The sequence below is a fragment of the Vespa mandarinia genome, chromosome 9 (assembly GCF_050613455.1).
Source record: "Vespa mandarinia isolate Hongniang chromosome 9, ASM5061345v1, whole genome shotgun sequence".
In the NCBI taxonomy this organism is placed as follows: domain Eukaryota; kingdom Metazoa; phylum Arthropoda; class Insecta; order Hymenoptera; family Vespidae; genus Vespa; species Vespa mandarinia.
Genome location: NC_140818.1, coordinates 8703420 through 8721243, shown reverse-complemented (window position 1 = coordinate 8721243; position 17824 = coordinate 8703420). Strand labels below are relative to the sequence as shown.

Genomic DNA, 17824 nt, shown 5'->3' with positions numbered 1-17824 from the left:
CGAACGTACGAGTTTGTTAACAATTATTTTAAATAATAAGCAGCCTATGATAAGCTACTAATGCTGTTTTGTTTAAAAATAAAAAGATAAAAAAATACATAATACAAAAAATAGAAAAACAAAACATATTTAAACGATTAAATCGAAGGCATATACACTAACGCACTTACGTACCGTTGCACATCGATTTAATATTTCTAAAGTTTCTTCGAAATCTAAAAGTATCGATCGACAATGGCCTTCGTTTTTGAATATCAAACAGTTTGATAATGTTATCTAATTGTTTCTCTTACTAAGAAGCCTTAAAAGATTATTCCGAACGCGTGACTTCTTATGATCGAAGTAACTTGCTCGGACTCTCGTCGTATAAAGACGATTCTAATTACTTACGTAGATAAACTTCACCGAATTGCGAAACGGGTTTTCTCGAGTTCTGATAGTATGCCAAGAAATCGTCCTCGAGTCCTCGTCGTCGAGTTCTTCCGCGAAAACATTAAATTTCATATTCATAAGCGCGCCGTGCATTACGCGCTGCAACTACTTCAATATAGACATTTATCTCCTCCTACATGGCTCGATTATAACACTTGCTCATTAGATTTTCTAACTCTTTCATTTGCTCATTCTTCTATTTTTCTTGTCCCTTTTTTTTTCATTCTCGTTGATTACATCGAATCGACACACTGGGATAAAACGTGCCTACGAAGAAGTCGAATAAAAAGTGAAATAGGAGGAGTCGATCGTGGAATCGATCTTTCGTTTTGATAGATACGTTTCTTTAATCGAACTAAAATTGAATTCGTAGGAGAAACTAGAAAAAAGAAGAAGGAAGAAAAAAAAAGGAAGAAAAAAGAAAAAGAAAGAGGAAAGACGAAAAATGCAAATCTAATTATATACGCATATGATTCTATTTTTTTTTTTCTCTGCCGGCCATATCCCCTTCCTCCCTTTGTTTTTTTCCCTTTCCTGTAAAACCGATAACTGCTTAACTCCACTAAGAATAATCTCGGAATCGAAGTCGATTCCGAGAATGCCGTACGAATGATAGCTGTTGTAGATATATCGGATAGATTGGTAGTGCGATGGCGATGCTGCGAATCAATGTCGCAATTTTTACGAGTGCGATTTCTTTGTGTTTACAGAAAAAAGAAAAGGAAAAAAAAAGAAAAAGAAGAAAGAAAAAACAAAAAGAGAAATAAAGGGATAGAGTTTATATAAGCTAAGAAAATGAGTAAGTATTAGTTAATATTTCTTTGAACTCAATTTATTTACCCAAAGAATATGAATTGAAAAGAAAGAATTTTTTCAATTGTTTACATGTCAAAGAATAGAAAAAATTCTTCACCGTTTTTATTCCCACCTTGTTATTTGTAATTATAAAGGATAGTTATAAGACCGATTGCTTCTAAACTTTGTTTATGGACGTAACCCTGTAGACTTATAATGAGAACTTGTTTGTCAAGTACGATTACAATACCATTTTTAACAAGATCCACAAAAAAAAGATGAACGAACAGGTTTTGGTTATCTTGTCGATCCACCATAATCTGAAAGAAAGAAAAAAAATAGAAAGAAAAAAAGGAAAAAGAATATGATTCTTAATTTTCTTTTTCTTTTCTTTTTTTTTTTTTTTTTTTTTTTTACCTATTTTCGATAGAATAATAGCGAACTTTTTCTATGGTAAAAATGTACATATCTGATTGATAATAAAGATTAATAGATGACGATATAATATAATAGGCAGATACCTTTTTATACGTAAATTTCTTCTTCCGATTAATGATAATTCACATTTTTCTATCCCCGTTAGAATAACATTAAGGACGTCTCGTTAGAGGATTATAATTAATAATAGCTCGAAGAAGTAATGTATTGCGTTATATAATCATAGTAATATTTGATATCGTATAGACGCCAGATAATATATATGATAACCTTAGGGCGTTATTACACTTTCACTCGATATATATATTTGATTGATATAATTGACGGAATTTCCCAATGTAATTTAAATCTTGCGCTTATAAGATCTAAATCGATGTTGCCCGTTTCCCTTCGTTTCGTGAGAAAGCCTTAGGCGAGGACATTACGCGACAATAATCAAGGTTTAAGTCATCCAATGTCAAAGTGGATTTGCCGTTTCTCTGACTAATCGGGCCAGTATTCTGCGGTTGCAATCTTTCTAAAGTTACTTTGCACGTGAGTAATCATAGCTAACGTTCGTCTGCTTCACCGTCTCTCTCTCTCTCTCTCTCTCTCCCTCTCTTTATTTTCTATCATCTGTCTTCGCTCTTTCGTTCACGTTTTTACTGATGAACAAAGTTTATACCGTTTACTTGATATTTATGATGTTCACATGTATTATCTTTACTGTATTCATTTGCCATTGTTATGTAAACTTGAAATAAATTATTTATTTATTTTATTTAATTTATGTATAATCTATTTTGATTATTGATTATACGAAGTAGGACGTTTACAAGTTAAAAATATGTAGAAGCACATTAAAAGAACGAAGAAATGCATTAACAATTCGCGATTATTTTACTCGGGGATTTCCTACGTGTCGAACGTGACGTGCCTCTTATCTCACTTCTGCTACTCTCTCTCTCTCTCTCTCTCTCTCTCTCTCTCTCTCTCTCTCTCTCTCTCTCTCTCTCTCTCTTCCTCCGTTCCTATTATCATCATCTTTGTTTATTATGTTTATTTATTGTCCGCGATCGAAGAAAGAGGAGTCGAAAGAGAACTCGCGCATTGTCAATATTTGGATTGAGCTGAGCGTTGTGTTCATTAGTAAGAATCATTGCGAAAAGTCAACGGAACGTATACATTCGTTTTTTCAATTTTCTGCCTTCTGCAATTATATTTATTATACAGATACTGATCTTAGCATTTCGTATAATAAGAGAAAAAAAGTAAAGAAATAAATAACAAAATTGAAATAAAATTTTTCAGAAAATGAAAAAATTGTCGGCGCAATAACACGTGTCGTTTATCGCACGTTCGAAACTTTGAAGGTTCGACGAAACTATTCGATAATTATTCGGTATGCGTTGAAGCGACGATAGCGCGGCAGTTATGTGACCCAGTTTTCAAAGAGGAAGCTAGAAAGAGAGAAAGAGAGAGAAAGAGCCAGGCGACATTGCGATCGACCAAACAGTCGGTGCGAATAAACTCGTGCACCGACTAAACTCACGATCGGACCGGATACAGTTCAGACATCTCACGACGACAGTTTCGTTCGTACCCTTCGACTTTCTTACATTTTTCTTAATTCGTTGATTTTTCTGTTCGAGGACGAGGTCTTGATCCTTGAGACTCGTGATTCGTATATTCGAGAGTTACCTCTGAGAATATTTTCTACTTACATCTGCGACCCATCGCGATAATCTCGAGCAACACATTATCAACAATAGTTCCTCTCGTAAGTATATACAATATAGGGAATTAAATCGCTATTTTAAATTTGTCCATTAAAAATGTTTTTCTCACCTATTTAGCTTACGCAAATTCTCATCAATTTTCTCCTCATCCTCGTGTAGCAAATACTGTTTACCTCCCTTTAAAGAAGTCCTGAAGAAAGAAAAAAAGTATAATGTTATTTTTCTGCAACTTTTTCTCTCTGATTCTCTCTCTCTCTCTCTCTCTCTCTCTCTCTTTTATAGCATTCTATTAATTTGTTTATACTTCCAGAACCTACTGTAAGAATTCATATAAGTTGAATTGAGAGTAATTGAAATTAAAATCTCTTTTATCCTCGGCAGATAGTCTCGATAGCGCCGACATTAAATTATCGTTGTAGAATTGCCAATAGTTCATCATAAAGTAAGACAAGGAAATATTGGCAACGTAGATCTTCCTTTGCAGTTTTAGTAACCTAAATTGACAACAAAGTATAATGACTGTTGGGCAATTTTTTTATAAATTAATATTATCTAACCAACGATCCTTTTTTTTATTTTTTATCATTTTCTCTTTAAATAACAAACGTACGGAAAAATTGATCATGCTTATCGTATTGAACCATGTCCCTTTGTTAACATACGATGAAAATAACATATATATATATATATATATATATATATATATATATAACGTATAAATTATATTATATATCATGGCTTTATAGTCATGGCTTTCGCCCTGGAAACGTCCACTCATTGAATATTTTTGTTTTATACGATGTATCACAGGAAAGAAATTCGCTCGCATATTATCGCAATGGACCACTTTATATGAAAAGACACATACTTTTTTTTGTCATGATATATACGATTAAAAAAAAATTATTTAGTTTAGATAAAGTCTTTAGATATATGGACTTAACACTTACATCGGTTTACGTCCGGAAAATTTCAAGATTTGGTCTAATATCAAAGCCGGAAACACTTGGAAAATTATTACGCAGATGTAATAATACATATAACATACAGTAATCGACAAATGTGGATACCATATGGGATTTTCCAATGGATTTATCGTGTTTATTTCTAAAGACATCCTAACCATTTCGTTTATACTGATTTTCTTTATCTTGTACGACGAAACATTGTAAACTTCGACCTTTGGATTTTGTGTTACCCTACGACATAATATACCATAATATTATAAAGAGACATGTCAGAGATATTCAGACTTAACGTTGTAATATATACGTTAATCGATTGAATTTAAAAAAAAAACGAACATAAATCCTGTTATCGTTTATAATCGTTTATTAACGATTAGTTTTTGACATTAACTTTACGTAGATATTAATACGTCGATTAGATTACATAAGTGGTAAATGAGAAAATATTTTAATTTAAACGGTCCCAACGTTTATCAATTTGGATTTTCCAGTCGTTAGATCAACGACCGTTTTGTGATTTATAATATAAAACAAATACAATGTATTGTATTGTATATTGAAGAAAAACTTACGACATTTGTCCTCGAATGTAGGCACTGATTATAAAACTTTTAATAACGATATCGGCGGGTATATAATCAAGCTCTTTATCTGGATCTGCGTAAAGTATTTTTAATATTCCTTTTCCACCACCGACCATTAGACCTCCTGGACCATTAAAGTTGTCTACCCAACCTGGTATTGGTTCATCCATCGTCGATATGACTATAAAGAAATATTATGGTGTAATAGATAAAACGTCGTCGCAGTTGACGTCTCATGTGAAAATTCAAGGAACCGACTGATCGATACCTCGAATTTATATGCCTTCAAACTCTTCGATCGGTAAGCGAACGAAGGCATTACACGTCCTGAGAACGATTGGGTATTACCCAGGAAATCTATCTCTTACATATGTCGACGATATGGAAAACTCTGGTCATGAGAAAAATGTCATCATGAGAAAAACGAGTCTCTCGATTAATTTCTTTTATTTTTTCTTTCGAATGCGTAACAATGAAATAGAAATGTATGTAAAGATGATCTCGATATATATATATATATATATATATATATATATATATATATATATATAGAAAAAAATGTACCTATCGACGGTCTCACTATGACGCAAGGCAATCGAGTGGAAAAATCACTTATCACGTTTTCGGCCAACTTCTTTGAGAAAATGTAAGTGTTCGGTAACGTTCCTATGTATCTGCAAAAAAAAATTTCCAAATTCTTTGGAAGATATTCTTTGAAGGAAAATAATATCGATAACATGGGAAACGTACTTTGAAGTTAAGATGGTCAAAATGTGATCATCGACATTTTCTGTTATTTCGATAGTTTGTCTCCAATCGATTTCTGCTGGATAAGTCGTTTCTTCTACACAGGACTTATCGCAATGAGCATAGGTTGAGCTAATGTGCACGAGAGCCTTTACGAAAAGGAATGGAACAAAAATATTTTATCCTTCTTTTTCTCCTCTCATTTCTTTCTTTTTTTTAATCTACTTACTACCAATTTTTTCATTTTTTCCCCCAGCAAGCAAATGTCTCTTGCCGATCTTAAATTGGTGAAAATAGCATTCCGTAAACTGTCGTTAAATTTAACATTCGCAGCAATGTGAAATATTATAGATACATTATCGATAAGTATTTGTTTGTCGATTGAATCCAATCCTAAATCTTTTTCTGATACATCACCCTTTACAACAATCACTTTCTCAAAAGCAGAAGGATTCATTTCTTTGAGTTTATTGAAGATCTGAAAAAATGTTGGCTTAATATTTTTTTTTTTTTTTTTTTTTTTTTTAATACGTCTTTTAGTATACGTCTTATACGACTCTATAATCTTTGATCCATCTTTAATCGATATACATGTATAAGCACTTACTGGTAATGTGAATAATTTCTTTAATCTATCGTCGATTGTAATATTCTTTTTCGGTCGCATTAATATAAATATTTCTTTTATGTCAGGACACGAACGTAAACATTTTTCGATCAAAATTTTTCCTAAAAAGCCGGTGCCACCCGTTATAAAAATGCTCCTTCCGGCGAAAAATTTCGATATGTTTTTGATTTCATATTCTTGTTGTCTCTCCATCTGAAATGAGGACAATAATGATTAGCGATGAACAAAAAAAATACATACACATACACACGTTACACACAGCTATATAGCAAAAGATGATCGAGCGTGAAGTTACTTATGACAGAGGCAAAAAGAAATAATTAAAAATTATCATTCACTCACTTTCTCTTCTTTCTCTTTTCTATTTGTTCACTCAAGTCAAAATAAAATTATATTTGTATTCTTATTCACCAAAATAAAGTTCGATGCCGATCGTGAAAAGTGGTCTTGATGTACGACTCGCACCTTAAGAACATACTTTCGACACGAAAGTAAAGAAACGACTGAGTTTCGACATCAAAGTAACACAGGAAATGATATTGAATACAAAAATAACAATCATTCTTACAGTTCAAGGAGCAAAGCATTTCATATGTATGATATACACATTAATATATAATTTTAGTATGATGCAAATTATTAACACACGTACATTATTTATAATGCTTTATTTTAACTATCATATATAACTATTAGAAATGGATGTTTTTAGGAACTCGTTGCATTCTTGTTAAGAAAACGATAGATAAAGAATATATGGCCATCTTTATATGGACTTGAGTATTCTTAGTCAAGTACGTAATTTTCAATAATGACATCGGGCCGGGCAATAAATAAATAATAAAAGTAAACCCTTAGACGCGACGAATCGAAGGTTATCTGGCGCCTTGAAATATCCATTGATGATCTCTAGTCTATAAGATCACTAAAACAAAAGGGCACACATGAAATATTCAAATATTCCAATGAACTATCCTGACCCATTCTCGACCAATTTCTTTTTTCCTTACTTTTTCTCAGAGCATACTTCATACTCAGATCATACTTTCCGCCCTTTTCATTTCCTTTCCTATTTTCACTACAGTCTGTCTGAATAATTAACTCTAAAGAAACGAAAAAGTCAATCAAGTTACATTCTTTAGACTCACGATATCTAGACTCTCGAGTCTTATTAAATATTACTGGCTATTATTCCTTTAGAAATAGCCAGTATAATTAATTACTCATCATTATACAAAATACATCAACAATTGTATCTTATTTCAACGAATATACGGTGATAGTTTCAATTCGCGAAATATTTATTAACGCGCATCTACCTCAAGGGATTCTTTAAAAGAACGTGCGTTTTCTCATTAATTTGCGACAACTTGGCGAGCGTTATTTTGCTGACGGTCTTCAACGATATTCTAGCCTAGTGACGCCGTCTCTATTCATCGCGACCGGTGATTCTATAAGCTCTGACAACAATGAAGAGACGAGAGAAATTCTTCGTGCAAATCAACTATCATCACTGATCCAATACGAGACGCACATTTAAAAACATTCTCGTAGTTGTGTCCTGACGACGCAACAAAAATACCAAATGATAGATAAATGGTCATTTGGGAAAATTTAGACAATAGATATAATATTCATTGATTGGTCGTAAATTATCTAGATTTGTAGTTTTATAATTTGACAAAAAGTAATTGCTCTAAAAAAGTTTATATATACAACAAATCATTACCAATTGATTTCCTCGTAACTTTATCAATAAAGTAAAACTTTACATACGCGTAATTTGTATCTTTAATTTTATTTCAAATTATTACAAATTTTACGAATAACTTGTCAATATCGTAAATATATATACATGCGTGTGTATCTATGAGGGAGGGAGGAGACAAAAAGGTAATGGACGATTCCATAAAAATCTTACGATTTCGTGGCAAACATCAGTCGATGATTAAATGTTTTCTTATCTCTTGTCGCTTTAAAACACTCCGTCAATCGTCGCTGGTAACAGCGAACTCCGGAAAAAGAGAGAGAAAAAGTAACGAAAGCATGACTTATTTCCTATAATCTTTTGTAATGCTGCTATTTGTAGAATATGACGACAGCCCCCCCTCTCTCTCTCTCTCTCTCTCTCTCCATTGTTAATTAAATACGATGTATGTATTATTATTTTCGCTCTCGATATTCGAGAGTTTACACGTCCTCAAAGCCAATTTCAGATTCTAAATTTTTCTCGTTTCTTTTTTAGTTTGTTTAAAACGTTTAATTAATTGAAATAAATTGAACGTTTCTAAGTGAATGATGATATTTGGATCATAATAGACAAAGTGAAAATGTAATAAACAAAGTTATGATATAATCCTTTTGTTAATCGACGATTAAAATTTTTCACGAGAAATATTCTACATCGGTTAACCTTTTAGATGGATACGGAAAAAGAAAGTCTCAAAATGATCTTTTCGAATCGTACCGATATCGATAAAAGTATGAGCAAGACGGACATGACATACCCGTCCGAAATGAAATACTCGACCGAACCATCTGTTTCCAAAATGTCTTATATCAAGTTAGTCGCTCTAATTTCTAAACTCGTCAAATCATCGTTCTCTCTCTCTCTCTCTCTCTCTCTCTCTCTCTCTCTCTCTTTCTCTCTCTTTGTATAGTTCGATATATATATATGTATGTAAATCATATATTAAAAACACAAAAGAAAAAAGATTTTGATCATTGATATAATTTTAAGATAGTGTCTGTCCTAAAATTGACATTAAAAATATATTTATGAAAATATAATATACTCTTTCTATAATTAAAAGCATTTCACGATGTCAATTTGTCGAGCACTCAATGTGGATATTTAATGGATGTTGATTGTTCGACGTTTCAACGAACTACCTACGTAAAGTCATGACTTTGATCGAGTAGCCGAAAAAGAAAAGAGAGAGAGAGAGAGAGAGAGAGAGAGAGAGAGAGAGAGAGAGAGAGAGAGAGAAAATACAAGTGCTTGTTTGGATATGCAAATAACCCGAAAGAAAATTAAACCGGTTTGGTGTATATTGGATTCGATATTTTAAAGAATCCAGACGAATATCATGCATTGTCTGTAGTTCATTAACGATGCTTCGTTAAATCACATTCAAGCATTTAAAATAATACATAAAGGAGAAAACTGTTGTTTTTCTCTTGCTATCATTCTTCATTCGGAATTTACACACTTTACCTCCGCGTAACTTTTGAAGAAATTGAGATTGATCTTGGATTTGTGTGTAAATCGATTGCATTTTTGATTTTTCTTTTTCCTCCTAGAGACGGCGTAAAAATCAAAAAAGGTAGAAGGAAAAAAAGAAAACTTGTCTCGAATGATATCGAGTTGGATACCTCGTTAGAAGAGTCCATATACGACGAGTACGAAGAGGATTCTAAAATTGCTATCAAGTGGGAATATCCAAAGCCAAGAATAATTCCTCGTGCTTCTGTTCTAGTAATAATGATAATTAAAAATAACCAAAAAATGATCATGCTTTCTGATGAATATTTATATTTCTCTTTCTTTTTTTTTATTTTCAATTAAACTTTGACCGATCTGATAAATATTTTATTACTTTAATGGTTAGACGAATACTTAAGTATTTCACTTAAGGATTATCAGAAAATAATTTAATCTGATTAATTCGTGATTCGAATTCGATTCTGAACTTTGATACTTTATTTATAAGGTTATAAGTTTCTCGATTTCCTTTGTATACAATTTTTAAGTCATTATGTAAATCACTTTGCATGCATACACATACCCATACGCAATTTAAAAAAGTAAAAAAACAAGAAAAAGTTTACGAAAAAGTATCGTCGATCGATGTCGAATGATTGAAAATTATTTTTACTTCGTAGTTTCTTTCTTTTCTTTTTATCTTTCTTACTTGGCTAAATACAATTTATTTGAAAACGAGCCTATCTTTCGTGCAAACCTTCTTCGAGAGTCTACCGAAGTAACTTTACATTTGGCAGAGCAGGAAATTGATGTTAGACCTCGCGTGAATCGATAATTCAAGGAAATTAACTGCAATTTAGGAAGGTTGCTGCTTTCTCTCTCTCTCTCATTCTCACACACACATACACACACACACACACACACACACACGCTCTCCGCCTTATCACCTTGATCCATCGCAATTATTAGCTTTCGCTAAACTAATAGTGAATTAAAATCGATAATCGCCAGGAAGGAAAATGATAAGTAATTGTATTTCTGTGTTCCAGATACGAGAATGGATAGACGAACAGGTAAATTTTATCTTTAGTAAATTTATTTCGATTCTTTATATATTAAAATTCGATCGCAAATTAATTGAAAATTTGTACAGGTACATTGCGTTCTCCACAAGTTTTACAAAGAGGGCTGATTAATATGAAATCTCTAGTTATCGTAACCGATCGCTTTAGTTAAGCAGTTTGCCTGAAAAACGAAGAAAGATGACTAAAAAGGCAAGAAGAGCTTTGCAAAAGAAGCAAGCAGTGGCAGCTGCCGAGGAGGCCGAAAGAATAAGGTAATAAATTGTAAACGATTTTACTATTCTTTTTTTCCTCTTCCTAAAAAGAAGAAGAAAAAAAGGAAAAGGAGGAAAAGAGAAAAGAAAAGAAAAGAAAAGAAAAGTCATAGTTTAAGTTTTGCTTGATAATACAAAAATATGCGGTTGAAATTTTGTCAGGACGAGTACAGAAATCAAGTTTTCATGTGCAATAATCAGTGCAGAGGAAAAACGTGTGTCGTGATAACTCCTTTCCTGAATCTACGGTCGGACCGCGTATACTGTAGCCGAGTGCGAACATAAAATTCGCACGATATGAGTTTGGCAGAATTCCATTTCTTATCTATGCAACTCGCTTTCGACCCACTTCCTCTTGAAGTTACTTCGGCAATTCACCCCTTACCAACCCTCTAACGTACACCCTCTAAATCTCGATGAGTTTCAGTCTAGTTTCGTACCTCCGAGCGATCGTCTTAAACGATCTCTCTCTTTGTCTCTCTCTCTCTCTCTCTTTTTTTCTTATAAATTTGTTTAAAATAATGTTGGGCGATTCGTTGAAGTCGATTGTCTTTTTCGAAAGTTACATTAGAGTGTCTAAGCCAAGATTTAAAAACGAAGAGGAAAGGTAGACCCTTCGATCTGTTTCCTTTTATTTTCTTTTTTCTTTTTTTTTTCCTGTTTAAAGAACAAGTCCTTTATGTAAAAGATCGTCGAATACTCTTCCAGATTGCAATTGATAAAGGATATTCAAGAAGAAATTCACTTGGAGAAATACAAAGCCGAACAGGAAATTCTATTGGAGGAGAGCCAAACGGCTATGCGAAAAATCCAATTGGAGGAGACGTGGTTCGTGACTTACGAAAATAAAAAGGCGTTTATGGATCACGTTCTTGCCGCCGAGAAAATGGAAAACGTGCGTCTTTAGACGTATTATAGATTTTAATTATTTAATTTTTAACCGCCTTTATATCTTGATCTGCGTAGGCTTCTTATATTAGCATAATATCTGTACTTACTGAATGTAATTAATTTCAGTGGATTATGTACTTAACGTGTGAAAATTTACCAGACGTCGCTGAATTGTCCGATATGAATACATTCATATTCCTTTGGTCGTTAGAGGACGAAGACGTAAACATGGAACTGGTTGTGGAAAAAAACGAAGTCGTACAATACGTATGTTTTTTTTTAACGTATTATATCACATCCTGATTGATGGTCAAGAAAAATAAACGGTTGAGACGCTTTTCGTAAATCATATGTGCATATTTTCAGTTATTGCTGCAGCTTCATAAAATCATCAATTTCTCATTAACGAGATCTATCGATTACATAGAAGAATGTAAAATGGTAAGCGTCGATTAAATATGCAAATGCATAGTCGCGATTTCAAAATAGGTTAGGCAAAGTTTTAGGACGAAGTTGCAAAATTGGATAGACCAAGCTTGTTATCGGCTTTTACGTCAGATCGAGAGAGATATGCTTAGAGTGGATCTGAAGAACGCGACTTATGTCAAAATAACGAAGCATCTCATTTGTTGCGTATGGGCTTTGATTAAACTACCGATCAGTATTAAAGAAATTCCTGAAAAAGAAAGGTACGTCCTTTTCCTTTTAATTTCTTTTCTTTTTCGGATCAACGAAAATCCTAGAACGTAGAGGGACCGAGATTAGGAAGGATTCGTTTGATCCGATTGACAGAAAATCGATCGAGATTCACTTCGAGGAAATAAATCTGACGATAAAGATACCACCGGACATTGATTGCTACTGTATGGCTGTCCGTGGACTGTGGCTCGATTACGATCATTATTCAGACATTGCGACGTCTTACGTTATGCCGGAAATACCAGAGGAATATCGAATGAATATGGGTGAAAAAACTTTGAATTTTTATTCAACTTTTATATAACGCGTATAATTATATATTTCTTTCTCTTTCGTTATATATATATATATATATATATATATATATATATATATATATATATATATATATATATATATATATATATATATATAGAGAGAGAGAGAGAGAGAGTATGAAAATTTCAAAAATTCGAAGGACATTTCTTTTCCTCTCTCAGATCTTATCACTTTTTGCTCCGAGGAATACGAAACGAAACGAAAAATACGCGATGAACAAGTCGAGGGACGTCGTTTGAGGATGGAAGAGAAAAAAGCTATGCTATGGAAAATGGAGAATCCGGCACCGGTGGTGCCGGTAAAGTTAGATAAGAAAGGAAGAAAAACCGGTAGTCAATATGGCCGGATAAAGAGACCGGAATCGGAACAGGAAATAGAACCGCTCCCGTATTTACCGACTCCGAACGAAATCATTTTGTTCAAAGAAGGTAATATAAATAATTTGTCATTTTCTTATTAATGGGATACAATCATCGATGATATAGTTTTTATCTCGTAGAGGAATTAAGGAAGGAACTTAGAAAGTTGTTGTTTACCAAATGCGAAAAGACGGAAGTAAATCTACGAAAGTACAAAATCTTAGGTGGTATCTATCACATAGATCTCCTTTATCAGCCACCTCAGCCTAAGGACATGCGAAGAGATATATTTCTTACCACTCGTAATGCGCACGTTCGCAATTTCTAATGTATACGAGATAAATATACAGAGATATCCATTCGAACGGATCTCATTTTTTTTCTAGTGCAAATTCCGAAAGAACTGAAGCACGTACCGTTTTACAAACCGTACAAGGCACCACCGCCGGTACCGCCTACCGAGAGAACACCGGAAGTGATCGAGAATGAGATGAAGGCTTTGGAAACTGCAATGGAGGCTCTCGTATTGGTTACGTTAAAGTACATTCTCTCTTATAAGGAAACATATTTTATCGTAAAAATGTAGGTAGAACGAATCGATGAATTTCATTTCATTTCAAATCTATCTTAGATTACCGGATACGGTTTTATGGTTCGAACCACCGTTGGTGGCTCATTGGATTTCTGAGAAAAATATTTGGTCGACCCAAGACATCCATGACATAAAGTTCAACGAAGATAAACAACAGATCACATTCCGCACCGGGAGATTTGGAATTCATGGCCTGGCGGCATATAAACTGATCAATTTGCCATTTCAAAGTTGGGAACTTAGGCCAGAAATGGGAAGGAATAGTGGCGGTGGAGTAACTCTTAACATAACAGCTGCTACAGTTCAAGCGGAATTTGTTGTCAGGGTATGCCAATGTTACGAGTTATATCAATTTCTGTTTTGTGTGTCAATCTTTTTTAGGAGGATTCGGTATGTTTGAATTCGTTGGTCGGAGGCACCTCGTCGGCGCTTCAAAATATCGTTGGCATATATATGAAATTGAACTTTTTAATAGACGTGAGTTTAAATTTAATCTTTCCGTTTATAACTCTCCAATTTCTTATCTAATAGTTGAGAGATTTTTTTTTTTTTTTTTTAATTTCTTCGTAATATCGAAAACGCATTAGAAAATGCGAGAAGGTGGCTGCGATTTATTTCCGGAACGAGATGCGGCGAGTTACATAAAAGGACTTTCCGTGAAGCATCCAGTAGCCCAGAAACACTTGCAAGAATGCATAGGTCTATTGTGTATGGCTTATACATTTTCCTGGTCTAGGTGGAACGTGAAGAGATGTTCGCGTGAAATCGTCCTGCAATTTAAAGAACTTCATGGATGCGTCGCCAAAGAGGTAATTTTGATCATACGCGATTAACTTTCTTCCTTCTTCTATCCATCTATATTCTCTCTTCCTCATCCATCTTCTCTCATAATTTTATTCAGCTTCTTCTAGATAATTCATATAATCCAATCATAATATGAATATGCAATGAGAAACGACGATCACATACATCGCCTTGACGTAATCGAATAGCCGCTAGCATATGATTTTCCTCAAAAAAAAAAAAAAAAAAAAAAAAAAAACACTTCGATCCTCTAAATTCTTATTATTTCAAATTAACGAATATCTTTGGAACGATCCAAAGATTCCAAATCATTCGAGAACGTTATCGTTTGCTAATCATTATATCCCCTATCTATTGTTTTTATCATTTGCAGCGTACCAATATCACACTTTTAGTGACGCCTTCTCAAACGATTGCTGTTCAATGTACCGAGATCAGCCCAGAATTTTCCAATGTTCCTATAGATGGCGATAGTGCGAAGGTGTGCTAAACATAACAAATCTTAATCATTTTATTCGCCATATTTTTCTTTGCCTTTCTCTCTTTTTTTTTTTTTATAGTTTTACGCCGATCTATATCATTTGGCATTGCACAATGCTGGAATTAAAAGTCGTCTGCTGATAAAAGATATCTCCTACAAGCTTGCTCTAACGGTCACAAGATTGCTAAAAAGTACTAACGTGATAAGTATGTCGTCCTAAAACTCTCTTTTATCTTCTATTAGCCTATATTAACTTTATCGCCGACGAGAATCACCGAACAAAGGAAAAAATATATGAATAAAGAAATATATATATATATATATATATATATATATATATATATATATATATATGCATATGTTATTCTATTCATTTCCCATGTAAGAATTAATTCATTCGGAATTACCCTAAGTAGAAAGAATCTCTATGAAAATATCATAAATCATTGGGAATGATCGATCGAATAATTTATGTGAGAAAAATAGATGAAAGGAATCGAAGTTTTTATTCTTTTCATGCATTTCTTAAATGCTAGCGAAATGAAATGGGCGCACAGAGATAATCCTTTTCTATTTCTTATGTAGTGTCTTTTCTCTTTCCTTTTTCTTTTTTTTTTTTTCTTTTTTTCTTTTTTTTCTTCAAACAGAGGGTCTTTTATTTAAATACATAACATTGTTTCGATCTTTCAAGTTGTTTTACATGTCACGGGTGTCGAACGGTGATCAATAATTGTTCTCTCTCTCTCTCTCTCTCTCTCTCTCTCTCTTTCTCTCTTTTGTTTTCGACAATTAGAAAAAAATGTTTTTTCTTCGAAGCAAAATTATATTGATTTTCGATGAGTTATGAATTGTATGCACTAATATAAAAGAAAATAAAACAAAGAAAAAAACAAAAGAAAATACAAAAAATAAAAAAAAAGAAACAAAATGAAAGCTTCAGATTTCGTATGGCTTCCCTTCATATTTTTAACATTTTTGTGCTTTCCTATTTTATTGCATTTTCTTCCTTTGACTTTACACAATCGCACATACACACACACACACACACACCCAAACGCATGCACACAGCGCACGTGCGCGCATATACACACACACACACGCTTCGTTTTTCTTATTACATTCAGCTCTTTGTATCTTACTCTATTCTTTTATATATTACGTGTGTGCGTATAAACTAAAGGAAAAAAAGGGGGAAAAGAATGTCAAGAAATCTTTGGTTTTCCAAAGATTTGATTTCGTAGTTATAAAGAAACTTGCGTGATCGTATCATGAATCAGCTGACAAAATTAAACCGTCGATCTTTTTCCCGTATGCATGCAATTTGTCGAATCGTCTTCCCTTCGGCGAGTGCGACGTTAAATCGAAAATATTTTTAACAAAGTGAACGAAAACCCGTCGGTCTCGTTGATAAGGAAAACGTTACGATTGCTTTTGTTTTTAATTTTTTTTACTTGAAACAATTACGATTTTGATCAATCCTCTTTCTTCTTTTTCTCTTTCTTCTTTTCTTTTTTTTTTTTTCTATCACTTTTACGAAAAAGAAAAAAACAATCGTTGTTTCAACGAGCAACGAGGATATGCATTTTCTTTGCAAGGGACGTACTCGTACGTAATAACAGCTGATATATCGTTGTTTTCGTATACGTGTAAGTGTTAATAATCTGCGAAAGCGCAGTAGCGCTTTACTTACACTAATACTCGCCAGCTGATCCATCAGCTTTATCTAACAAAAACTACCGCATTTATTTGTAAATTTATATACCCGTGTGGTATAACATATTAACAGTTAGTTATTTTTTTCCCCTCTCTTTGCATAACTTACAATAATTATACAAAACTATTTTGTCACGTATCAATGAAATAAATTGGAAAATATCGAATCCGATGGATTTCATTAATATTTGTACGGAATGTATTGAAAATTTGTAAAAAAAAAAGGAAAGAAAAAAAAAAGAAGAATATCAAAAGGATAAATGAAAAATATGAAAATAAATTTTTTAATTCGAGAAAGATCATAAACGTCTCTTATTTCTTTGTTTTTTTTTTTTTCCATCTTATTAATCTACCACCTACTTTAATTCTAATCATTTTTGACTCTGCGAATACAGCTGTCAAGTCTGCTTATATAAACAAAATATTACATATGTATACAATATATACAAAAATGAAATATTATATTTAAATAGAGAAGCATTTATGAAAATATAAATCATTAATATTTTTGTCGTCACTGAAAATTAGAATATTGAAAGGAAAGAGAAGATGACAAAAGAAAAGAAAAGAAAAAAAAGGCATGGATAATTTGAGAGCACCAAAGGATTTACTCCAATAAACGAGATTTCGTTAGTGAACTGTTTTTCTTTTTCTTTTTTCTTTTTTCTTTTTTTCTTCTTTTTTCTTTTTTTTTCCTTTTCTTCAAATCTTATAACTCTTTTTCTCGGATCAATTAGCGGACACAAGATACGTCTAGGAAACTTACGCGGCACTCACTTAATTAGCTTACTTTTAATCATACAGAAAGACATACCTTACACGTAGCGTATTGGAAATAGATATCTCATTTAAATATTAATCTAAGGATCTATCTTCTTTTCTCTCACTCTTTCTTTCTTTACATTTTTTTTTCTACCTATATATTTTCTCTCTTTCCTTCTTTCTTCCTCTCTGTCTGTCATCGCTTTTTCACTGTTTTATCGTCTTAATCCATTGCGCAGCAAAAATATTTGTAATTCTGTGGAACAATGTTATTTGCAGGTATGTTTGTGATTCGAGCCCGATATCTTATTAGTATTCTTCAGGCCCGATGACTTTCATGAGATAAGACGTTTG

At 33.0% G+C, this 17824-nt stretch overlaps 2 protein-coding genes across 16 annotated transcripts in view; one reads left to right on the top strand and one right to left on the bottom strand.

Annotated features, from left to right (window-relative positions):
- The window catches only part of LOC118439998 (dynein axonemal intermediate chain 7 homolog), a 22985-nt gene extending 5161 nt beyond the window's left edge, over positions 1–17824 (top strand). For 3 of the 15 annotated variants that reach the window (XM_035862389.2, XM_085659382.1, XM_085659383.1), the window contains exons 2-16: positions 10565–10588; positions 10669–10851; positions 11560–11746; positions 11869–12009; positions 12109–12183; positions 12232–12431; positions 12535–12707; positions 12921–13187; positions 13259–13420; positions 13505–13658; positions 13750–14035; positions 14092–14187; positions 14298–14519; positions 14888–14995; positions 15075–15283. In XM_035862389.2, coding sequence (XP_035718282.1) covers positions 10778–10851; positions 11560–11746; positions 11869–12009; positions 12109–12183; positions 12232–12431; positions 12535–12707; positions 12921–13187; positions 13259–13420; positions 13505–13658; positions 13750–14035; positions 14092–14187; positions 14298–14519; positions 14888–14995; positions 15075–15215 — 2286 coding nt within the window. In that variant the 5' untranslated portion in view covers positions 10565–10588; positions 10669–10777 and the 3' untranslated portion in view covers positions 15216–15283. Of the gene's footprint in view, positions 1–3; positions 1232–1839; positions 2200–2649; positions 3425–9613; positions 9789–10564; positions 10589–10668; positions 10852–11559; positions 11747–11868; positions 12010–12108; positions 12184–12231; positions 12432–12534; positions 12708–12920; positions 13188–13258; positions 13421–13504; positions 13659–13749; positions 14036–14091; positions 14188–14297; positions 14520–14887; positions 14996–15074; positions 15284–17749 lie in introns of those variants that run through there. The other 12 variants (XM_085659376.1, XM_085659374.1, XM_085659378.1 and 9 more) reach the window with 12 other exon arrangements.
- On the bottom strand, positions 1249–6816 carry LOC118440001 (fatty acyl-CoA reductase 1). The gene is made up of 10 exons (XM_085659385.1): positions 6722–6816; positions 6290–6502; positions 5912–6160; positions 5686–5831; positions 5500–5609; positions 4924–5116; positions 4334–4582; positions 3701–3877; positions 3493–3573; positions 1249–1547 (listed from the first exon to the last, which is right to left on the bottom strand). Exons 2-10 carry the CDS (start codon positions 6500–6502, stop codon positions 1469–1471), a joined length of 1497 nt encoding a protein of 498 aa, XP_085515511.1. The 5' UTR covers positions 6722–6816; the 3' UTR covers positions 1249–1468.

Bases quoted from the DNA above. Each gene is read 5' to 3' on its own strand.
- LOC118440001 (XM_085659385.1), bottom strand. From the start codon at position 6,502: ATGGAGAGACAACAAGAATATGAAATCAAAAACATATCGAAATTTTTC. The intron at 5,832-5,911 runs GTAAGTAGATTA...CTTTTCGTAAAG, and splicing joins AAAAAATGAAAAAATTGGTA to GCTCTCGTGCACATTAGCTC. The intron at 5,117-5,499 runs GTACATTTTTTT...ATTTCTTTATAG, and splicing joins CATAGTGAGACCGTCGATAG to TCATATCGACGATGGATGAA.